The following is a 21,048-nucleotide window of genomic DNA, read 5'->3' as shown; positions in this document are numbered from 1 at the left end:
AATTTGGCGCCAAGCAGTTCACTGGCTGTTGAAGAGGTGGACTGCAATATAAAAATTACTGAAATGAGCAGATTCGAACGGGATTAAAATTACAGATGTGGTATTTTGTGCTCGTGCAACATAATTACATACCCAGCCTCCCCCAGTAAAAGGAATCGCGTCCGAATAGGGCCTGACCTATAGCCAGGGCCTGACCTACTGACCTATAGCCAGGCCTGACCTATAGCCAGGGCCTGACCTATAGCCAGGGCCTGACCTATAGCCAGGCCTGACCTATACCTGACCTATCCAGGCCTGACCTATAGCCTGACCTATAGCCAGGCCGGTCTGTGCTGATCTGCTGCCATAGGCTAAACCAAAACATGCTGCATCCGCAAAACTAGAATAGTCCCAGTAAGCAAAACGACGCGTTGAAAAGACCTCTAAAATAAGTATTTTCCAGACGTTACAGCTCGGTTCAATTCAGTTCTGAATGAAAGTTGAAAATATATAATTTATTATTAGTCTATGTCTGGGCAAATCAAGGCTGGTCCAGACCGGACAAAATCTAACCAAACATAAACGTCTATGATTGGTCCCGACGAGTGAACCAAAAATGTATGTCCGTGGACGTTGAAGTCCAGGCGCGGTCTGGACGCACCAAATCTGAACCAAACACAGACGTCTAAAAATGAAGAAAACCCTTGAATGAGTAGGTGTGTCCAAACTTTTGACTGGTACTAACAGCCTATTGGCCAAACAATTGACCAGTCGACTAAACGGGGTCAGGCCCACCACACACACGTACGTCAGACCTCAGAGCTGTAAGTTCAGCGAGCCGGCGTGGGCCCTTACAGAGCCTCTTCCTCTGACCAAGGGCCCTCCCATCCCGTGAGCTGCTGCGACAGGACAGAGGCCAACGTGCCTGCGCTTGAGCGGTCATCTTGGGCACCGGTCCTCTGTGGGGTCAGACAAAAGGCCATCTCCTCGGAGATAACCATACGCTCACCTACAGGAAAACACAACATATCTCAACATGTGCATCAGCTCCTGCACCTACAACATCCTCAGGGATATGTGCACGGCACCCTACTCCCTACATAGTGCACTACTGTTGACCAGAGCACAGTCTAAAGTAGTGCACTATGTAGGGTAGTGAGGTGCCATTTGGGATGGAGACTCTGAACATTGGGCTGTTCAGCATGACAACTGGGGAGGGGGGGGGGGGGGGGGGGGTGTTCAGTACAGGACAAAAGACCGGAGATGTCTTCAGCACACGTTGAACAAGATAACCATTATGCACTTGGAGGGATAAAGTTACATTACAGTTTGAAACAGCTACTATGTATTTTCTCCTCGGTCTTCTGTCGACTCAACCGCACATTCAGCGTGTCGACTCACCCGGCACATTTCAGCGTGTCGACTTCACCCGCACATTCAGCGTGTCGACTCACCCGCGACTATTTCAGCTGTCGACTCAACCCGCACATTCAGCGTGTCGACTCACCCTGCACATTCAGCTGTCGATCAACCTGCACATTCAGCGTGCGTTCGACTCACCGCACATTCAGCGTGTCGACTCCAACCCGCACATTCAGCGTGTCGACTCAACCGCACATTCAGCGTGTCGACTCAAACCGCCACATTCAGCGTGTCGACTGCACCCTGCACATTCAGCGTGTCGACTCACCCGCACATTCAGCGTTCGACTCAACCCTGCACATTCAGCGTGTCGACTCAAGACTCGCACATTCAACATGTCGACTAGCAGGCGAATTTTCCAGCGCATGAAGAGAAGCATCCACTTCCATGAATGAACAATCAACAACAGCATAAAGACAGCACACATCCAACACGAACACTCCCACATCCCAACAAGTAACACAGCACTCATCCCACACAAGAACACACACCTCAGAAAACCCCAGGACAACACACCATCCCCAACAACCAGTAACACACTCCAGGACAACACCCCATCACACACAGTACCAACATCCACACACCAGGTCCACAACCATACACATCACCATCACACATAACACACTGGCCACGCATCCAACACTCCCAACCCTCACAGCACACAGTAACACACACCATCCCAACCACACAGTAACACACACCATCCCAAACACAGTAACAGCACACATAACCACCATCCACCACCGTCACACACACACAGTCACACACACAACCACAGTACACACACCAATCCCAACACACAGTAACACACCATTCCCAACACACAGTAACACACTGCAGGACAACACACCATCCCAAACACACAGTAACACACCATCCCAACACACAGAACACACTATCCCAACACACAGTAACCACGCAGGACAACACATCATCCCAAAACACAGTAAACACACCATCCCAACACACAGTAACACACCATACCAACACACAGTAACACCACTCCAGCAACCACACCATCCCAACACAGTAACACACACCATCCCAACACACAGTAACACACACCATCCCAACACACAGTAACCACACCACCATCCCAACAACACAGTAAACACACCATCCAACAACACAGTAACACACCATCCCAACACCACAGTAACACAACCATCCCAACACACAGTAACCACACCATCCGACAACAGCTATCACCAACAGTAACACCACCCCAACACACAGTAACACACCATCCCAACACACAGTAACAACACCATCCCAAACACACAGTAACACACATGCCCAACACACAGTAACACACTCCAGGACAACACACCATCCCAACACAGTAACACACACCATCCCAACACACAGTAACACACCATCCCAACACACAGTAACACACCATCCCAACACACAGTAACACACCATCCCAACACAGTAACACACTCCAAAAGACAACACACCCATTCTCATCAGAACTGCTCGTCACGGTGTCTAGAGATAAACTAGTTTACATGAATTACTGTGAAAAGAACATTGATAATACCGTTAGTGAAGACGCAAATTGGCAATAGGTTCAAACAAAGATTGTTATATCAACTGTTGATTTTTAGTAATATTATGAAATACACTACATACACAAAAGTATGTGGACACACTTTCAAATTAGTGGATTCGGCTATTTCAGCCACGCCCGTTGCTGACAGGTGTATAAAATCGAGCACACAGCCATGCAATCTCCATAGACAAATTGGCAGTAGAATGGCCTTACTGAAGAGCTCAGTGACTTTCAAGGTGGCACCGTCATAGGATGCCAACTTCACAYCAAGTCAGTTTGTCCAATATCTYCCCTGCAAGAACTGCCCCGGTCAACTGTAAGTGCAGTTATTGTGAAGTGGAAACGTCTAGGAGTAACAACGGCTCAGCCGCAAAGTGGTAGACCACACAAGCTCACAGAACGAGACAACAGAGTGCTGAAACGCATAACAATCCTCTGTCCTCAGTTGCAACACTCACTACCGAGTTTCATACGGCCTCTGGAAGCAACGTCAGCACAACAACTGTTAGTCAGGAGCTTCATGAAATGGGTTTCCATGGACGAGCAGCCGCACACAAGCCTAAGATCACCGTGCCTAGCGTCGGCTGAAGGGGTGTGAAGCTCGCCGCCATTAGACACTGGAGCAACGGAAATATTTTTTCTGGAGTGATGAATCCCGCTTCACCATCTGGCAGTKCGAAGGACGAATCTGGGTTTGGCGGATGCCAGGAGAACGTTACCTGCCCCAATGCATAGTGCCAACTGTAAAGTTTGGTGGAGGAGGAATAATGATGATCTGAGGTTGTTTTTCATGGTTCGGGCCCCTTAGTTCCAGTGAAGGGAAATCTTAATGCTACAGCTTACAATGGCATTCTAGATGATTCTGTGCTTCCAACCATTGTAGGCAACAGTTGGGGAAGGCCCTTTCCTGTTTCAGCATGACAATGCCCCGTGCACAAAGCGAGTACATACAGAAATGGTTTGTCAAGATCGGTGTGGAAGAACTTGACTAGCCTGCACAGATCCCTGACCTTAACCCATTGAAAACCTTTGGATGAAATGGAACGCCCGACTGCGAGCCAGGCCTAATTGCACAAACATCAGTACCCGACCTCACTAATGCTCTTGTGCTGAATGGCAACAAGTCCCCGCGCAATGTTCCAACAGCTAGTGGAAAGCCTTCCCAGAAGAGTGGAGGCTGTTATAGCAGCAAAGGGGGGACCAACTCCATATTAATGGCCATGATTGTGGAATGAGATGTTGGGGCAAGAGGTGTCCACATACTTTTGGTCATTAGTTTTATTCACACTCATTCAAGTCCAACACTGTGTTACATCCTCACACCACCCCACCGTTGTAGGCGATAAGTGTGTAGAACAGTAATAATGCTTTACCTGAGCGCGTTCAGATCTTAGGGGTGCTGATGCCTTTTAACTGCTCCTGTAGGAGGGAACAATCCTTCAATATGGCATCATCAACAACACAGGTGTTCCTCCCTAATCATCAGTCTGTTGTCATGACGTTGCCCTGTTGGTGAGCTTTAGACCCCCATAAATACCTTTCCCCCTTTTCTTCTCTCTACTCTACAGATTTGACTCTTGGAAAGCCCTGTTAACACAAGAGAAGTCTGGTAACATCAAAAAGTGGGAACAGAACAATATTTCTGTAATCCAACCAATTGAAAGTATCCGTTGGTACTTAAAGAATATGATGTCAGAGTCAGTTGTCGTCTGAGACGTTATATTCTGATGATAGGACGACAAAACTATCTTGGAAAGTCTACACATTCTAATTATCAGATTCACATGGAATTGTTGTGCAATTTAAATGTTTTAAATATGAAACTATTTCTGAAAAGATTCAATGAATTTAAGTTTTAAAAATGAGAGAATGCTTTCAGAAGTTACAATATGCTCAATTAGTGGCCACGCAAATAGGCATTGGTTGGAAATGATGAACCAACCCCTTTTCTACATTTCCATAAGAACCCCCGTGACCAAATCACGGCGAACTAAGCCAACCTCATCGTGAGCTCTGGTTGCGAATGGTTGAACGACTACAACCTAATGAAATTAACATTGTGTCCGATGACCTAAGGACTGATGTCCATATGTTTAGAAGGGTGAATTTCAACTTGGAGGTGACGATCGCCACGCTGGAAGGATGAATTTCGACTACACCAGCCAGAATATAGCATGAGGTTATAGTATGGCAACATTGGTATGAACTTGAACTGTTATTCACGTAAGAAGGGATACATCCTAGATACAGTAGATTATCAGCAGCAGCTGTTAAACGTGTTGGCTTAGGAAAACACAAACAATAAGCAAGACAGGGTCCTACGACGTATCCGTTCTACCACACAGACAGGTACTACGACGTACCCGTTCTACCACAAGACAGGGTACTACAACGTATCCGTTCTACCACAAGACAAGGTACTACGACGTACCCGTTCTACCACAAGACAGGGTACTACAACGTATCCGTTCTACCACAAGACAGGTACTACACCGTATCCGTTCTACCACAAGACGACAGACTACAAGTATCCGTTCTACACAAGACAGGGTACTACAACGTATCCGTTCTACCACAAGACGACAGACTACGACGTATCCGTTCTACCACAAGACAGGGTACTACAACGTATCCGTTCTACACAAGACAGGGTACTACGACGTATCCGCGTTCTACCACAAGACGACAGACTACAACGTATCCTTCTACCACAAACAGGGTACTACGACGTATCCGTTCTACCACAAGACGACAGACTACAACGTATCCCGTTCTACCACAAGACAGGGTACTACGACGTATCCGTTCTACCACAAGACGACAGACTACACCGTATCCGCCCAGAAATATTCTTCAAAGGACAAGGGAGATCTCTGCTGGGGCAACCCAGCCTTCCATCTTCGACCCATCTATCGAAGCGCAGCTCAGAGTAATATACAATCTTTCATTTTCCTTTCCAAATGGCGGTTATTAGAAATGCATAAGATTCTGTAGTTACGGTAGTGTAACAGTATAACTTTAGTACGTCCCCTCGCCCCGACACGGGCGCGAACCAGGGACCCTCTGCACACATCAACAACTGACACCCACGAAGCGTCGTTACCCCATCGCTCCACAAAAGCCGCGGCCCTTGCAGAGCAAGGGGAAACCCTACTAATGTCTCAGAGCAAGTGACGTAACTGATTGAAACGCTACTAGCGCGTACCGCTAACTAGCTAGCCATTTCACATCCGTTACAGCTAGCATGGGCTTCTCAAGATTCGATGAGAACCCAATCCTTTGTGCCTCAGTCTTCCCGCTCTTTCATTCAAACCCCAACCCCCTTTTTGTGTAACCAGCCGTCATATCGGTTTCGTCCTCTAGGGACGTTCTTTTATGACATAATTAGTAATCAATGTATGACCATCCTGTGTATATGTAATTCGTGTGATTATTAGGTATTTAGTAAATACATTAATCAAATTTTGTATTGCTATTCAATTTGTTAGCCAGGGTTTCGTGAATATAACAAAAATTTACAACGTTCAGATAAGACTAAGGGGACGATTAATAATTGATGCTATTGATATAGAAGATTACCAGTGTTTAAGATTTATTCGAAGACATCAGCTCTATAAACATTCTTCGTGGTGCCCCGACTTTCTAGTTAATTACAGTTACATGATTGTTTAAATCAGGTAATATTAATTACAGAGAACTTGATTTGATAAAATAACATGTCATATCATTTAATCCATAGTAAAGACACGACACTTGTTACAGTCGGGTCTTTAGACTGCTCCTATAGGAGAGAACATCTTCAATATGGTCCTGGCATCATCAACACTGTGTTCCTCCTAATCATCCGTCTGTGTTACAGTCAGGTCAGCCAGTGAGCTCAATCAAGCACCCGGAATGCAGTGAGAAGGGGGCTCGTGAAAAATAATGATTCCACTTGACACAACCATCACCCAGAATCAGTGATTGGAGGGATTCAGACAGACACCATAGCAGAGAGGTGGTGAACGATGGCGCCAGAGGGGAGGGATTCAGACAGACACGCATAGCAGAGAGGTGGTGAACGATGCGCCAGAGGGGAGGGATTCAGACAGACACCATAGCAGAGGGAGAGGTGTGAACGATGGCGCCAGAGGGGAGGGACGCCATCTTAGTGACTCTTAACCAACCGTGCTGCTTTTGATCTTTTTTCACGTTGTTCGTAACTTGTTTTGTACATAATGTTGTGGCTGCCGTCTCCTGTGACTGTAGCAGCAGCCAGGCACGACTCCAACCACCATCATTAAGTTTGTTGACGACAACATGGTAGGCCTGATCACCGACAATGATGAGAACAGCCTATAGGAGGAGGTCAGAGATCTGACCGTGTGGTGCCATGACAACAACCTCTCCCTAAACGTGATTAAGACAAAAGGAAATGATTGTGTACGACAGGAAAAGGCAGGAAAGAGCACACACCAGTCTCATCGACGGGGCTGTGGTGGAGAGGTTAAAGCTTCAAGTTCCTGTGGTGGCCGTATATTACCTCAGTTACCTCGACACCAGTGCTCCCGCACACTGACTCTCAGACCGTAATACCATGTATATAGCCTCCACATTGACTCTGTACCGTAACACCCTGTATATAGCCTCCACATTGACTCTGTACCGTAACACCTGTATATAGCCTCCACACATTGACTCTGTACCGTAACACCCTGTGATATAGCCTCACATTGACTCTGTACCGTAACACCCTGTATATACGCTCCACATTGACTCTGTACCGTAACACCCTGTATATGCCTCCACATTGACTCTGTACCGTAACACCTGTATATAGCCTCCACATTGACTCTGTACACGGTAACACCCATGTATATAGCTCCACATTGACTCTGTTACGTACACCCTGTATATAGCCTCCACATTGACTCTGTACCGTAACACCCTGTATATAGCTCCACATTGACTCTGTACCGTAACACCCTGTAATAGCCTCCACATTGACTCTGTACGTAACACCTGTATATTAGCCTCCACATTGACTCTGTACCGTAACACCCTGTATATAGCCTCCACATGACTCTGTACCGTAACACCCTGTATATAGCCTCCACATTGACTCTGTACGTAACACCCTGTATATAGCCTCCACATTGAACTCTGTACCGTAACACCCTGTATATATCCTCCACATTGACTCTGTACGTAACACCCTGTATATAGCCTCCACATTGGACTCTGTACCGTAACACCCTGTATATAGCCCCACATTGACTCTGTACCGTAACACCTGTATATAGCCTCCACATTGACTCTGTACCGTAACACCCTGTATATAGCCTCCACATTGACTCTGTACCGAGTAACACCCTGTATATAGCCTCCACATTGACTCTGTACCGTAACACCTGTATATAGCCTCCACATTGACTCTGTACCGTAACACCCTGTATATAGCCTCCACATTGACTCTGTCCGTAACACCCTGTATATAGCCTCCACATTGACTCTGTACCGTAACACCCGTTATAGCCTCCACATTGACTGTACCGTAAACACCCTGTATATAGCCTCCACATTGACTCAGTACCGTAACACCCTATATAGCTCCACATTGACTCTGTACCGTAACACCCTGTATATAGCCTCCACATTGACTCTGTATCAGACCCCCCGTATATAGTTTCCACATTGACTTGTCGGTACACCCTATATATAGCCTCCACATTGATCGTACCGCTAACACCCTTATATAGCTCCACACTTGACTCTGCTACAAGTACACCTGATATAGTCTCCACATAACTCTGTACCGGTACCCCCTGTATATAGCCTCCACATTGACTCTGTACCGTACCACCTGTATATAGCCTCCACATTGACTCTGTACCGTACCCCTGTATATATCCTTCACATTGACTCGTACCGGTACCACCTGTATATAGCCTCCACATTGACTCTGTACCGTACCCCCTGTATATGCCTCCACATTGACTCTGTACGGTACCCCCTGTATATAGCCTCCACATTGACTCAGTACCGGAACACCCTGTATATAGTCTCCACATTAACTTCTGTACCGGTACCCCTGTATATAGTCTCCACATTGACTCTGTACGTAACACTCTGATATAGCCTCCACATTGACTCGTATCAGTACCCCCTGTATATAGCCCCCACATTGACTCTGTACCGTACCACCTGTATATAGCCCCACATTGACTCTTGTACCGGTACCCCCTTGTATATATCCTTCACATTGACTCTGTACCGGTACCCCCTGTATATAGCCTCCACATTGACTCTTGTACCGGTACCCCCTGTATATAGCCTTCACATTGACTCTGTACCCGGACCCCCTGTATATAGCCTTCCACATTGACTCGTTACCGTAACACCCTGTATATAGCCTCCACCTTGACTCTGTACCGTACCCTGTTAGCCCTCACATTGACTGTACCGTAACACCTGTTATATAAGCCTCACATTACTCTGTACCGTAACACCATATAGCCTCACATTGACTGTTACCGTAACACCCTGTATATAGCCTCCACATTGACTCTGTACCGTAACACCCTGGATATAGCCTCCACATTGACTCTGTACCGTAAACACCCTGTATATAGCCTCCACATTGACTCTGTACCCGGTACTCCCTGTATGTAGCCCCGCTATTGTTATTTTACTTGCTACTCTTTAATCATTTGTTATTCTCATCTCTTACTTTTTTGGGTGGCGGGGTATTTCTTCAAACTACATTGTTGGTTAAGTGCTTGTAATTAAGCATTTCACTGTAAGGTCTACACCGGTTGTATTCGGCGCATGTGACAAATAAAATGTGATTTGAAGGGTCAAGTGCCAAAGGTTAAAGTTAATCCCAGTGCATGATGGGATGTCTGCCCCAGAACAAAATAAACAAAAAATAGCTTCTTAGAAAAAATATCAATTTCTCTAAAGAGTTTGTCTGGGAGTGGTCTGGCGCGGGCAGGCCGAGTGGTCTAGTATGATGTCACCAGGCAGGTCTAGTGGTCTAGTGATGTCACCAGGCCAGGCCGAGTGGTCTAGTGATGTCACCAGGCAGGCGAGTGGTCTAGTGATGTCACCAGGTCAGGTCTAGTTCTGTATGTCACCAGGCAGGCGTCTAGTGGTCTAGTGATGTCACCAGGCAGGCCGAGTGGTCTAGTGATGTCACCAGGCAGGGAGTGGTCTAGTGATTGTCACCGCGTCTAGTGATGGGCACAGGTCTAGTGTCTATAGTGATGTCACCAGGCAGGCCGAGTGGGTCCACCCAGGCAGGTCTAGTGATGTCACCAGGCAGGTCTAGTGATGTCACCAGGCAGGTCTAGTGATGTCACCAGGCAGGTCTAGTGATGTCACCAGGCAGGTCAAGTGATGTCACCAGGCAGGTCAAGTGATGTCACCAGGCCAAAACTCCACCCCACCAAAACAGGTAGACATTTCAGGCGTGTTTTTGAAACAGCTCTGACACTGAAAGGACACCATAATACTTTCTAACATGCCACAGTATTATTCCAACCTCTGTGTGGAAATATATATAAAACACAGGAAAATCACATTCACTGGATCTTTAATACCTCAGACAGAAAACCTATTTGTAAACAATCTAGACATCCATCTCATTAAAGGCAATGTACGTCTGCAGTAAAACCACAGTTCCCTGAAGTACCTCACTAATTACACAACAACCCAACAGAATCCAGAAACCAAACATCCAGAATTACCCCTAACAATGGGGTTACCCCTAACAATGGGGTTACCCCTAACAATGGGGTTACCCCTAACAATGGCTGCCCTGTGAGCTGTACAGTATGCCGTCACAAACATTGATCCTCTTAAGGATTTAAATGTATCTTAGCGGATAAGAACGGCAGGCTTATCTTTCACAACATACGCTGCCAGTTGATTGAACTCTAAACGACTCAATTCACAACTCGAGGAAGACTAATTTGAAAGATTATCAGCAAAGAGAAGTGCCTGCTGCTAAGATGAAAATAAACCATATGAATAAATAAATAACTTTACGTCAACTCCTATCAAAACTACCAGTAAATGTTTTACATTTACATTTTTCAGTCATTTAGCAGACACTCTTATCCAGAGACTTACAATTCGTGCATTCATCTTCATGTATTTTAACACTGCAATTCCAAGTATTTGATTGAATAGTTATGTAAATGTTATATTTACAKATTTTTATTTATAATACATTTTCTAAAACATCCAAAAGCCTGTTTTTGCTTTGTCATTATGTGGTTTTGTGTGTCGATTGATGAGATCTTACATTTTAAATCAACTTTAGAATAAGGCTGTAAAGTAACAAAAATYTACAAYAGGTTATGGGGTCTGAATARTTTCCCACTGCCACTGTATCTGTGCATGAACATGTGACTGTGAAATGGAGCTACTCTATGTAAGTGTTACCCTTTGAGTAAGATCTMTCTGTCTCACCCAGGTGATTGCGCCGGGTCATGTCAGGTGATACAGGCCGCAGCTTCCTCTCCTGTTTGATGCCCTCTAGGAGGCGCTCATGGAGGCTTCGCGGCCGRGCAGGGTGGGGCTTCAACTTCCTGGCAGCAACCTGCCGAGACACACATGCAGAGATAATTATGTGCAGGAGAGATCATCAACACCAATGAAAACACGTACGGAAGCAGCTCCCATTCAATCCAATACAACTGTATTCATCCCCTTAGGGGCAAGAAGGTGTCACAGTAAGGGCACCAATTACAGTTTAGTGTGTATCGCTCAGCGCTAGCAATAGGGAGCTGACAGACACATGCCACCATCTCAATTCATCCTCCTCATTATCACCATCAAGTCTGTCATAGCACAGCAAGACTCCCAGGGTTGAGAGACTAGGTCAGTCTCACAGGGTTGAGAGACTAGGTCAGGACTCACAGGGATGAGAGGTGGTCAGAGACTAGGTCAGTACTCACAGGGTTGAGAGACTAGGTCAGGACTCACAGGGTTGAGAGACTAGGTCAGGACTCACAGGGATGAGAGGTGGTCAGAGACTATGTCAGGACTCACAGGGATGAGAGACTAGGTCAGGACTCACAGGGATGAGAGACTAGGTCAGGACTCACCAGGTGAGAGACTAGGTCAGGACTCACAGGGTTAGAGGTGGTCGAGACTAGGTCAGACGTCACGGATGAGAGACTAGGTCAGGACTCACAGGGATGAGAGACTAGGTCAGGACTCACAGGGATGAGAGACTAGGTCAGGACTCACAGGGATGAGAGACTAGGTCAGACTCACAGGGATGAGAGACTAGGTCAGTACTCACAGGGATGAGAGACTAGGTCAGTACTCACAGGGTTGAGAGACTAGGTCAGGACTCACAGGGTTGAGAGGTGGTCAGAGACTAGGTCAGGACTCACAGGGATGAGAGACTAGGTAGGACTCACAGGGATGAGAACTAGGTCAGGACTCACAGGCGATGAGAGACTAGGTCAGGACTCACAGGGATGAGAGACTAGGTCAGTACTCACAGGGATGAGAGACTAGGTCAGGACTCCAGGGTTGAGAGGTGGTCAGAGACTAGGTCAGGACTCACAGGGTTGAGGTGGTCAGGAGAACTAGGTCAGTACTCACAGGGTTGAGAGACTAGGTCAGTACTCACAGGGTTGAGAGACTAGGTCAGTACTCACCAGGGTTGAGAGACTAGGTCAGTACTCACGTAGGACTAGGTCTCACAGGTTGAGAGACTAGGTCAGTACTCACAGGGTTGAGAGACTAGGTCAGTACTCACAGGGTTGACAGACTAGGTCAGTACTCACAGGGTTGACAGACTAGGTCAGTACTCACAGGGTTGAGAGACTAGGTCAGTACTCACAGGGTTGAGAGACTAGGTCAGTACTCACAGGGTTGAGAGACTAGGTCAGTATCAGGGTTGAGAGACTAAGTCAGTACTCACAGGGATGAAGAGGTGTCAGAGACTATGTCAGGACTCACAGGGATGAGAGACTAGGTCAGGACTCACAGGGATGAGAGACTAGGTCAGGACTCACAGGGTTGAGAGACTAGGTCAGGACTCACAGGGTTGAGAGGTGGTCAGAGACTAGGTCAGGACTCACAGGGATGAGAGACTAGGTCAGGACTCACAGGATGAGAGACTAGGTCAGGACTCACAGGGATGAGAGACTAGGTCAGTACTCACAGGGATGAGAGACTAGTCAGGACTCTACAGGGTTGAGAGACTAGGTCAGGACTCACAGGGTTGAGAGGTGGTCAGAGACTAGGTCAGACTCACAGGGATGAGAGACTAGGTCAGGACTCACAGGGATGAGAGACTAGGTCAGGACTCACAGGGATGAGAGACTAGGTCAGTACTCACAGGGATGAGAGACTAGGTCAGGACTCACAGGGTTGAGAGGTGGTCAGAGACTAGTCAGGACTCACAGGGTTGAGGTGGTCAGAGACTAGGTCAGTACTCACAGGGTGAGAGACTAGTCAGTACTCACAGGTTGAGAGACTAGGTCAGTACTCACAGGGTTGAGAGACTAGGTCAGTACTCACAGGGTTGAGAGACTAGGTCAGTACTCACAGGGTTGAGAACTAGGTCAGTACTCACAGGGTTGAGAGACTAGGTCAGTACTCACAGGGTTGAGAGACTAGGTCAGTACTCACAGGGTTGACAGACTAGGTCAGTACTCACAGGTTGAGAGACTAGGTCAGTACTCACAGGGTTGAGAGGTGGTCAGAGACTAGGTCAGGACTCACAGGGTTGAGAGACTAGGTCAGTACTCACAGGGTTGAGAGACTAGGTCAGTACTCACAGGGTTGAGAGCTAAGTCATACTCACAGGGTTGAGAGGACTAGGTCAGTACTCACAGGGTTGAGAGACTAGGTCAGTACTCACAGGGTTGAGAGACTAGGTCAGTACTCCCAGGTCGAGAGGTGGTCAGAGACTAGGTCAGTACTCACAGGGTTGAGAGACTAGGTCAGTACTCACAGGGTTGAGAGACTAGGTCAGTACTCACAGGTTGAGAGACTAGGTCAGTACTCCCAGGTGAGAGACTAGGTCAGTACTCCCAGGGTCGAGAGTGGTCAGAGACTAGGTCAGTACTCACAGGGATGAGAGACTAGGTCAGTACTCACAGGGTTGAGAGACTAGGTCAGTACTCACAGGGTCGAGAGGTGGTCAGAGACTAGGTCAGTACTCACAGGGATGAGAGACTAGGTCAGTACTCACAGGGTTGAGAGACTAGGTCAGTATCACAGGGTAGAGACTAGGTCATACTCACAGGGTTGAGAGACTAGGTCAGTACTCACAGGGTTGAGAGACTAGGCAGTACTCACAGGTTGAGAGACTAGGTCAGGACTCACAGGGATGAGAGACTAGGTCAGTACTCACAGGGATGAGAGACTAGGTCAGGACTCACAGTTGAGAGACTAGGTCAGGACTCACAGGGTTGAGAGGTGGTCAGAGACTAGGTCAGGACTCACAGCGGATGAGAGACTAGGTCAGGACTCACAGGGATGAGAGACTAGGTCAGGACTCACAGGGATGAGAGACTAGGTCAGTACTCACAGGGATGAGAGACTAGGTCAGGACTCACAGGGTTGAGAGGTGGTCAGAGACTAGGTCAGACTCACAGGGTTGAGTGGTCAGAGACTAGGTCAGTACTCACAGGGTTGAGAGACTAGGTCAAGTACTCACAGGGTTGAGAGAACTAGGTCAGTACTCACAGGGTTGAGAGACTAGGTCAGTACTCACAGGGTTGAGAGACTAGGTCAGTACTCACAGGGTTGAGAGACTAGGTCAGTACTCACAGGGTTGAGAGACTAGGTCAGTACTCACAGGGTTGAGAGACTAGGTCAGTACTCACAGGGTTGACAGACTAGGTCAGTACTCACAGGGTTGAGAGACTAGGTCAGTACTCACAGGGTTGAGAGACTAGGTCAGTACTCACAGGTTGAGAGGTGGTCAGAGACTAGGTCAGGACTCACAGGGTTGAGAGACTAGGTCAGTACTCACAGGGTTGAGAGACTAGGTCAGTACTCACAGGGTTGAGAGACTAAGTCAGTACTCACAGGTTGAGAGACTAGGTCAGTACTCACAGGGTTGAGAGACTAGGTCAGTACTCAAAGGGTTGAGAGACTAGGTCAGTACTCACAGGGTTGAGAGACTAGGTCAGTACTCCCAGGTCGAGAGGTGGTCAGAGACTAGGTCAGTACTCACAGGGTTGAGAGACTAGGTCATACTCACAGGGTTGAGAGACTAGGTCAGTACTCACAGGGTTAGAGACTAGGTCAGTACTCACAGGGTTGAGAGACTAGGTCAGTACTCCAGGGTCGAGAGGTGGTCAGAGACTAGGTCAGTACTCACAGGGATGAGAGACTAGGTCAGTACTCACAGGGTTGAGAGACTAGGTCAGTACTCAAAGGGTTGAGAGACTAGGTCAGTACTCACCAGGGTTGAGAGACTAGGTCAGTACTCACAGGGTCGAAGGTGGTCAGAGACTAGGCAGTACTCACAGGGATGAGGACTAGGTCAGTACTCAAGGTTGAGAGACTAGGTCAGTACTCACAGGGTTGAGAAACTAGGTCAGTACTCACAGGGTTGAGAGACTAGGTCAGTACTCACAGGGTTGAGAGACTAGGTCAGTACTCACAGGGTTGAGAGACTAGGTCAGTACTCACAGGGTTGAGAGACTAGGTCAGTACTCACAGGGTTGAGAGGTGGTCAGAGACTAGGTCAGTACTCACAGGGTTGAGAGGTGGTCAGAGACTAGGTCAGTACTCACAGGGTTGAGAGACTAGGTCAGTACTCAAAGGGTTGAGAGACTAGGTCAGTACTCACAGGGTTGAGAGACTAGTCAGTACTCCCAGGGTCGAGAGGTGGTCAAGACTGGTCAGTACTCACAGGGTGAGGAGACTAGGTCAGTACTCAAAGGGTTGAGAGACTAGGTCAGTACTCACAGGGTTGAGAGACTAGGTCAGTACTCCCAGGCGAGAGGTGGTCAGAGACTAGGTCAGTACTCCCAGGGATGAGGACTAGGTCAGTACTCACAGGGTTGAGAGACTAGGTCAGTACTCACAGGGATGAGAGGACTAGGTCAGTACTCACAGGGTTGAGAGACTAGGTCAGTACTCCCAGGGTTGAGAGGTGGTCAGAGACTAGGTCAGTACTCACAGGGATGAGAGACTAGGTCAGTACTCACAGGGTTCAGAGACTAGGTCAGTACTCCCTTGGTCAGAGGTGGTCAGAGACTAGGTCAGTACTCCCAGGGATGAGAGACTAGGTCAGTACTCACAGGGTTGAAGACTAGGTCAGTACTCACAGGGATGAGAGACTAGGTCAGTACTCACAGGGTTGAGAGACTAGGTCAGTACTCACAGGGTTGAGAGGTGGTCTGGAGCGGATGAAGTCCAGGATGACCTCATGAGCACTCTTCTTAACCTGGGGGATGTCTCCATTCAGCTGGAGTAACAACACACAGGAACAGCAAAGGTAGTGAGTACATACACACACAGGTAGTGAGTACATACACACACACACACACACACACACACAACACACACACACACACAGGTAGTGAGTACATACACACACACACACACACACACACACACACACCACACACACACCACAGGTAGTGAGTACACAAACACTACGTTCAAAAGTTTGGGGTCACTTTTTTTGTCCATTCAAATAACATCAAATTGATCAGAAATACAGTGCAGACATTGTTAATGTGGTAAATTACTATTGTAGTTGGAAACATGGAAATATCTACTATGGCCCATTATCAGCAACCATCACTCCTTTGTTCCAATGGCACGTTGTGTTAGTTAATCCAAGTTTATCATTTTAAAAGGCTAATTGATCATTAGAAAACCCTTTTGGAATTATGTTACCACAGCTGAAAACTGTTACCACAGCTGAAAACTGAAAACTCCTGATTAAAGAAGCAATACAACTGGCCTTCTTTAGTTGAGAATCTGGAGCATCAGCATTTGTGGGTCGATTACAGGCTCAAAATGGCCAGAAACAAATAACTTTCTTCTGAAACTCGTCAGTCTATTCTTGTTCCAAAAAATGAAGGCTATTCCATGCGAGAAATTGCCAAGAAACTGAAGATCTCGTACAACGCTGTGTACTACTCCCTTCACAGGCAAACTGGCCCTAACTAGAATAGAAAGAGGAGTGGGAGGCCCGGTGCATAACTGAGCAAGAGGACAAGTACATTAGAGTGTCTAGTTTGAGAACAGACGCCTCACAAGTCCTCAACTGGCAGCTTCATTAAATAGTACCCGCAAAACACCAGTCTCAACGTCAACAGTGAAGAGGCGACTCCGGGATGCTGGCCTTCTAGGCAGAGTTGCAAAGAAAAAGCCATATCTCAGACTGGCCAATAAAAAGAAAAGATTAAGATGGGCAAAAGAACACAGACACTGGACAGAGGATCTCTGCCTAGAAGGCCAGCATCCCGGAGTCGCCTCTTCACTGTTGACATTGAGACTGGTGTTTTGCGGGTACTATTTAATGAAGCTGCCAGTTGAGGACTTGTGAGGRGTCTGTTTCTCAAACGGAATTGTCCATAGAGCTCAGAGACGGGATTGTATTGAGGCACAGATCTGGGGAAAGGTACAAAAAAAATCTTGCAGCATTGAAGGTCCCCAAGAACACAGTGGCCTCCATCATTCTTAAATGGAAGAAGTTTGGAACCATTAAGACACTTCCTAGAGCTGGCTGCCCGGCCAGACTGAGCAATTGGGGGAGAAGGGCTTTGGTCAGGGAGCTGAACAAGAACCCGATGGTCACTCTGACAGAGCTCCAGAGTTTCTCTGTGGAGATGGGAGAACKTTCCAGAAGGACAACCATCTCTGCAGTGCTCCACCAATCAGGCCTTTATGGTAGAGTGGCCAGACGGAAGCCACTCCTCAGTAAAATTCACATGACAGCCCACTTGGAGTTTGCCAAAAGGCACCGAAAGGATTCTCAGACCATGAGAAACAAGATTCTCTGGTCTAGATGAGACCAAGATCTAACTCTTTGGCCTGAATGCCAAGAGTCAAGTCTGGAGGAAACCTGGCACCAAACCCATATGGTGAAGCATGGTGGTAGGGACTGGGAGACTAGTCAGGATCGAGGGAAAGATGAACGGAGCAAAGTGCAGAGAGATCCTTGATGAAAACCTGCTCTAGAGTGGGGTGAGACTGGGGTGAAGGTTCACCTTCCAACAGGACAACGACACTGAGCACACAGCCAGGACAACGCAGAAGTGGCTTCGGGACAAGTCTCTGAATGTCCTGTGTGCCAAGCTTGTAGCGTCACACCCAAGGAGACTTAAGACTGTAATCGCTGCCAAAGATGCTTCTGCAAAATACTGAGCAACGGGTCTGAATAATTATGTAAATGTGATCTTTAAAAAAATATATATATATATTCATTTGCTAAAATTTCTAAAACATGTTTTTGCTTTGTCATTATAGGGTAGTGTGTGTAGATTGAGGAGAGAAAAACAACTATTGAATAAGACTGAAACATAACAAAATGTGGAAAAACTCCAGGGGTTTCCGGATGCACCGTACACACAACCACACACACCAGCTAAACCATCGAGAGCATCCTGACCGGTTGCATCACCACCTGGTATGGCAACTGCTCGGCATCTGAACGTAAGGCTCTACCAGAGGGTAGTGCGTAGGGCCCAGTACATCACTGGGGCCAAGCTTCCTGCCATCCTGGACATTTATAATAGGCGGTGACAGAGGAAAGCCCATAAAATTGTCAAAGACCCCAGTCACCCCATTGCACTCACTTCTGTCATCATGAAGTTCTTTGAGAGGATCATATCACCTCCACCCTACCTGATACCCTAGACCCACTCCTATTTGCTTACCGCCCCAACAGGTCCACAGACGACGCAATCACACTGCCCTAACCCATTTGGACAAGAGGAATACCTATGTAAGAATGCTGTTTATTGACTATAGCTCAGCATTCAACACCATAGTGTCCTCCAAGCTCATCATTAAGCTGGAGACCCTGGGTCTGAACCCTGCCCTGTGCAACTGGGTCCTGGACTTCCTGACGGGCCGCCCCCAGGTGGTGGAGGTAGTTAACAACACCTCCACTTCGCTGATACTCAACACTGGGGCCCCACAAGGGTGCGTTGCGGTGTTTTTGCAAATAAACAAACAAAGTAGTAGGCCCTGATTACCAATAATGACGAGACCAGCCTACAAGGGGAGGTGTGGAGGCCCGGGAAGATGGTGCAGGGGAAAATAACCCTCTTCACTCAACGTCAACAAACAAGGAGATGATCGTGACTTCAGGAAACAGCAGAGAGAGCACTGCCCTATCCACACCGACAGGGACCGCAGTGGAAGTGGGAAAGCTTCAAGTTCCCTCGGCAGTACACATCACTACGATTATGAACTGATCCACCCACACAGACAGCGGTGGTGAAAAAGGCGCAAACAGAGCCCTCCTTCAACCTCAGGAGGCTGACAGAAAAAGTTGCTTGGCCCCCTAAAACCCTCAACTTTACAGATGCACCAATCGAGAGCATCCTGTCTGGCTATAATCACAGCCTGTGTAGAGCAACTGCACAAACCCGCAAACCGCCAGGCCTCGCAGACGGATGCGTGCGGTCCTCCCCAGAACAATCAACCGGGGGGAAAACTACCTGGCCTGCAAAGACCCACCTACACCACCCCGAATGTCACGGAAGACCCAAAAAGATTCATCAGGAACAAACCACCTTACCACAGCTGGCATCCAGAAGGCGAGTCAGTACAGTGCATTTCAACCTGGGCCGGCAGAGTCCTGAAAAACAAGCTTCAGTCTTAAGCCATCAGACTGGTAAACAGCCATCAAGCCGGCTTTCCACCCCGTTTACGCTAACCCTGCACCTCTAGAGGCCCCATAAACAGACTGGAATCACTGAACCCTTTTGATAATGGTTAAATAATGTTTATCATAGTGCTTTAACTCAATCTCATTGTAATACTGTATTCCTACTGTTCTTACCATTTCCATATGTATATATACTGTATGTCGTAATACTACTGTATTCTATGTATATACTGTATTCTATCTAACTTATCTATGTAAATATTGTACTATTAGTATTCCTATTATATCTGTATTCCCTATTCTACTTTATTCTATGTATATACTTTTTCCTATTAATACTGTATTTACTAATTCTGTATTCTATGTAATTACTGTATTTATATAACTTATTCTACTCGTATCTATTATCTGTATTCTATACTACTGTATTCTATGTATACTGACTTGTATATACCTCATTTACGTATTATTATTACTGTAATTCTATACTACCTGTCATGATATCACTTATGCTATTATATAGTATTCTATACTACGGTATTTCTAATGTATATACTGTTTCTATACTCTGGTATTCTATATATATACTATACGTATTAATTCTTATCTACTGGTATTTTGTATATTACTGTATTCTATACTACTGTATTCTAATGTTATATACTGTATTCTTCTACCTGTATTTTAAGTCAATGCCACTCTGGACAATTTCTTCCATCAATAACTATTTCTTAATTAAATATTTAGATGTGTGTATTGTTTGTGAATCGTTTAGTTAGATACGTACGTGTTGAGATAGGAACACACAGCAATTTAGTTTAGAATACTACTGCACTGTATTGGAGCTAGGAACACAAGCATTAGTTTAGATACTACTGTTGGAACCTAGAAACACAAGCATTAGGTTTATGATATACTACTGCACTGATGGAGCTAGGAACACAAGCATTTAGTTAGATAACTACTGGCACTGTTGAGCTAGGAACACAGCATTAGTTTAGATACTACTGCACTGTGTGGAGCTAGGAACACAAGCATTATTAAAGATTACTACTGCACTGTTGGAGCTAGGAACACAAGCCATTAGTTAGATAACTACTGGCACTGGGATGCTAGGAACACAAGCATTTAGTTAGATACACTCACTTGTTGGGAGCTAGGAATACACAGCATTTTCTACATCTGCAAAAATATGTATGTGACAATAACATTTGATTTATTTTAAACAAGGTGGAAAGAAGGAAGAACTGGAAAAAAAAAAAAAAAAAAAAAAAAA

At 46.6% G+C, this 21,048-nt stretch overlaps 1 protein-coding gene across 1 annotated transcript in view; it reads right to left on the bottom strand.

The window, feature by feature from the left end:
• Positions 1-16,388, bottom strand: part of LOC112077419 (protein spire homolog 1-like) — a gene marked incomplete at its 5' end in the record, with an annotated part of 24,407 nt that extends 8,019 nt beyond the window's left edge. Inside the window, 2 exons of the mRNA XM_024143934.2 lie at positions 11,411-11,540; positions 16,305-16,388. Of these exons, the coding sequence (XP_023999702.1) occupies positions 11,411-11,540; positions 16,305-16,388 (214 nt within the window). The remainder of the gene's footprint in view (positions 1-11,410; positions 11,541-16,304) is intronic.
• Positions 16,389-21,048: the final 4,660 nt, after the last annotated feature.

The sequence above is a fragment of the Salvelinus sp. IW2-2015 genome, unplaced genomic scaffold (genome assembly GCF_002910315.2).
Source record: "Salvelinus sp. IW2-2015 unplaced genomic scaffold, ASM291031v2 Un_scaffold4546, whole genome shotgun sequence".
Classification (NCBI taxonomy): domain Eukaryota; kingdom Metazoa; phylum Chordata; class Actinopteri; order Salmoniformes; family Salmonidae; genus Salvelinus; species Salvelinus sp. IW2-2015.
Note: the sequence above shows the minus strand (reverse complement) of the source record. Positions and strands in the feature narration are given on the sequence as shown.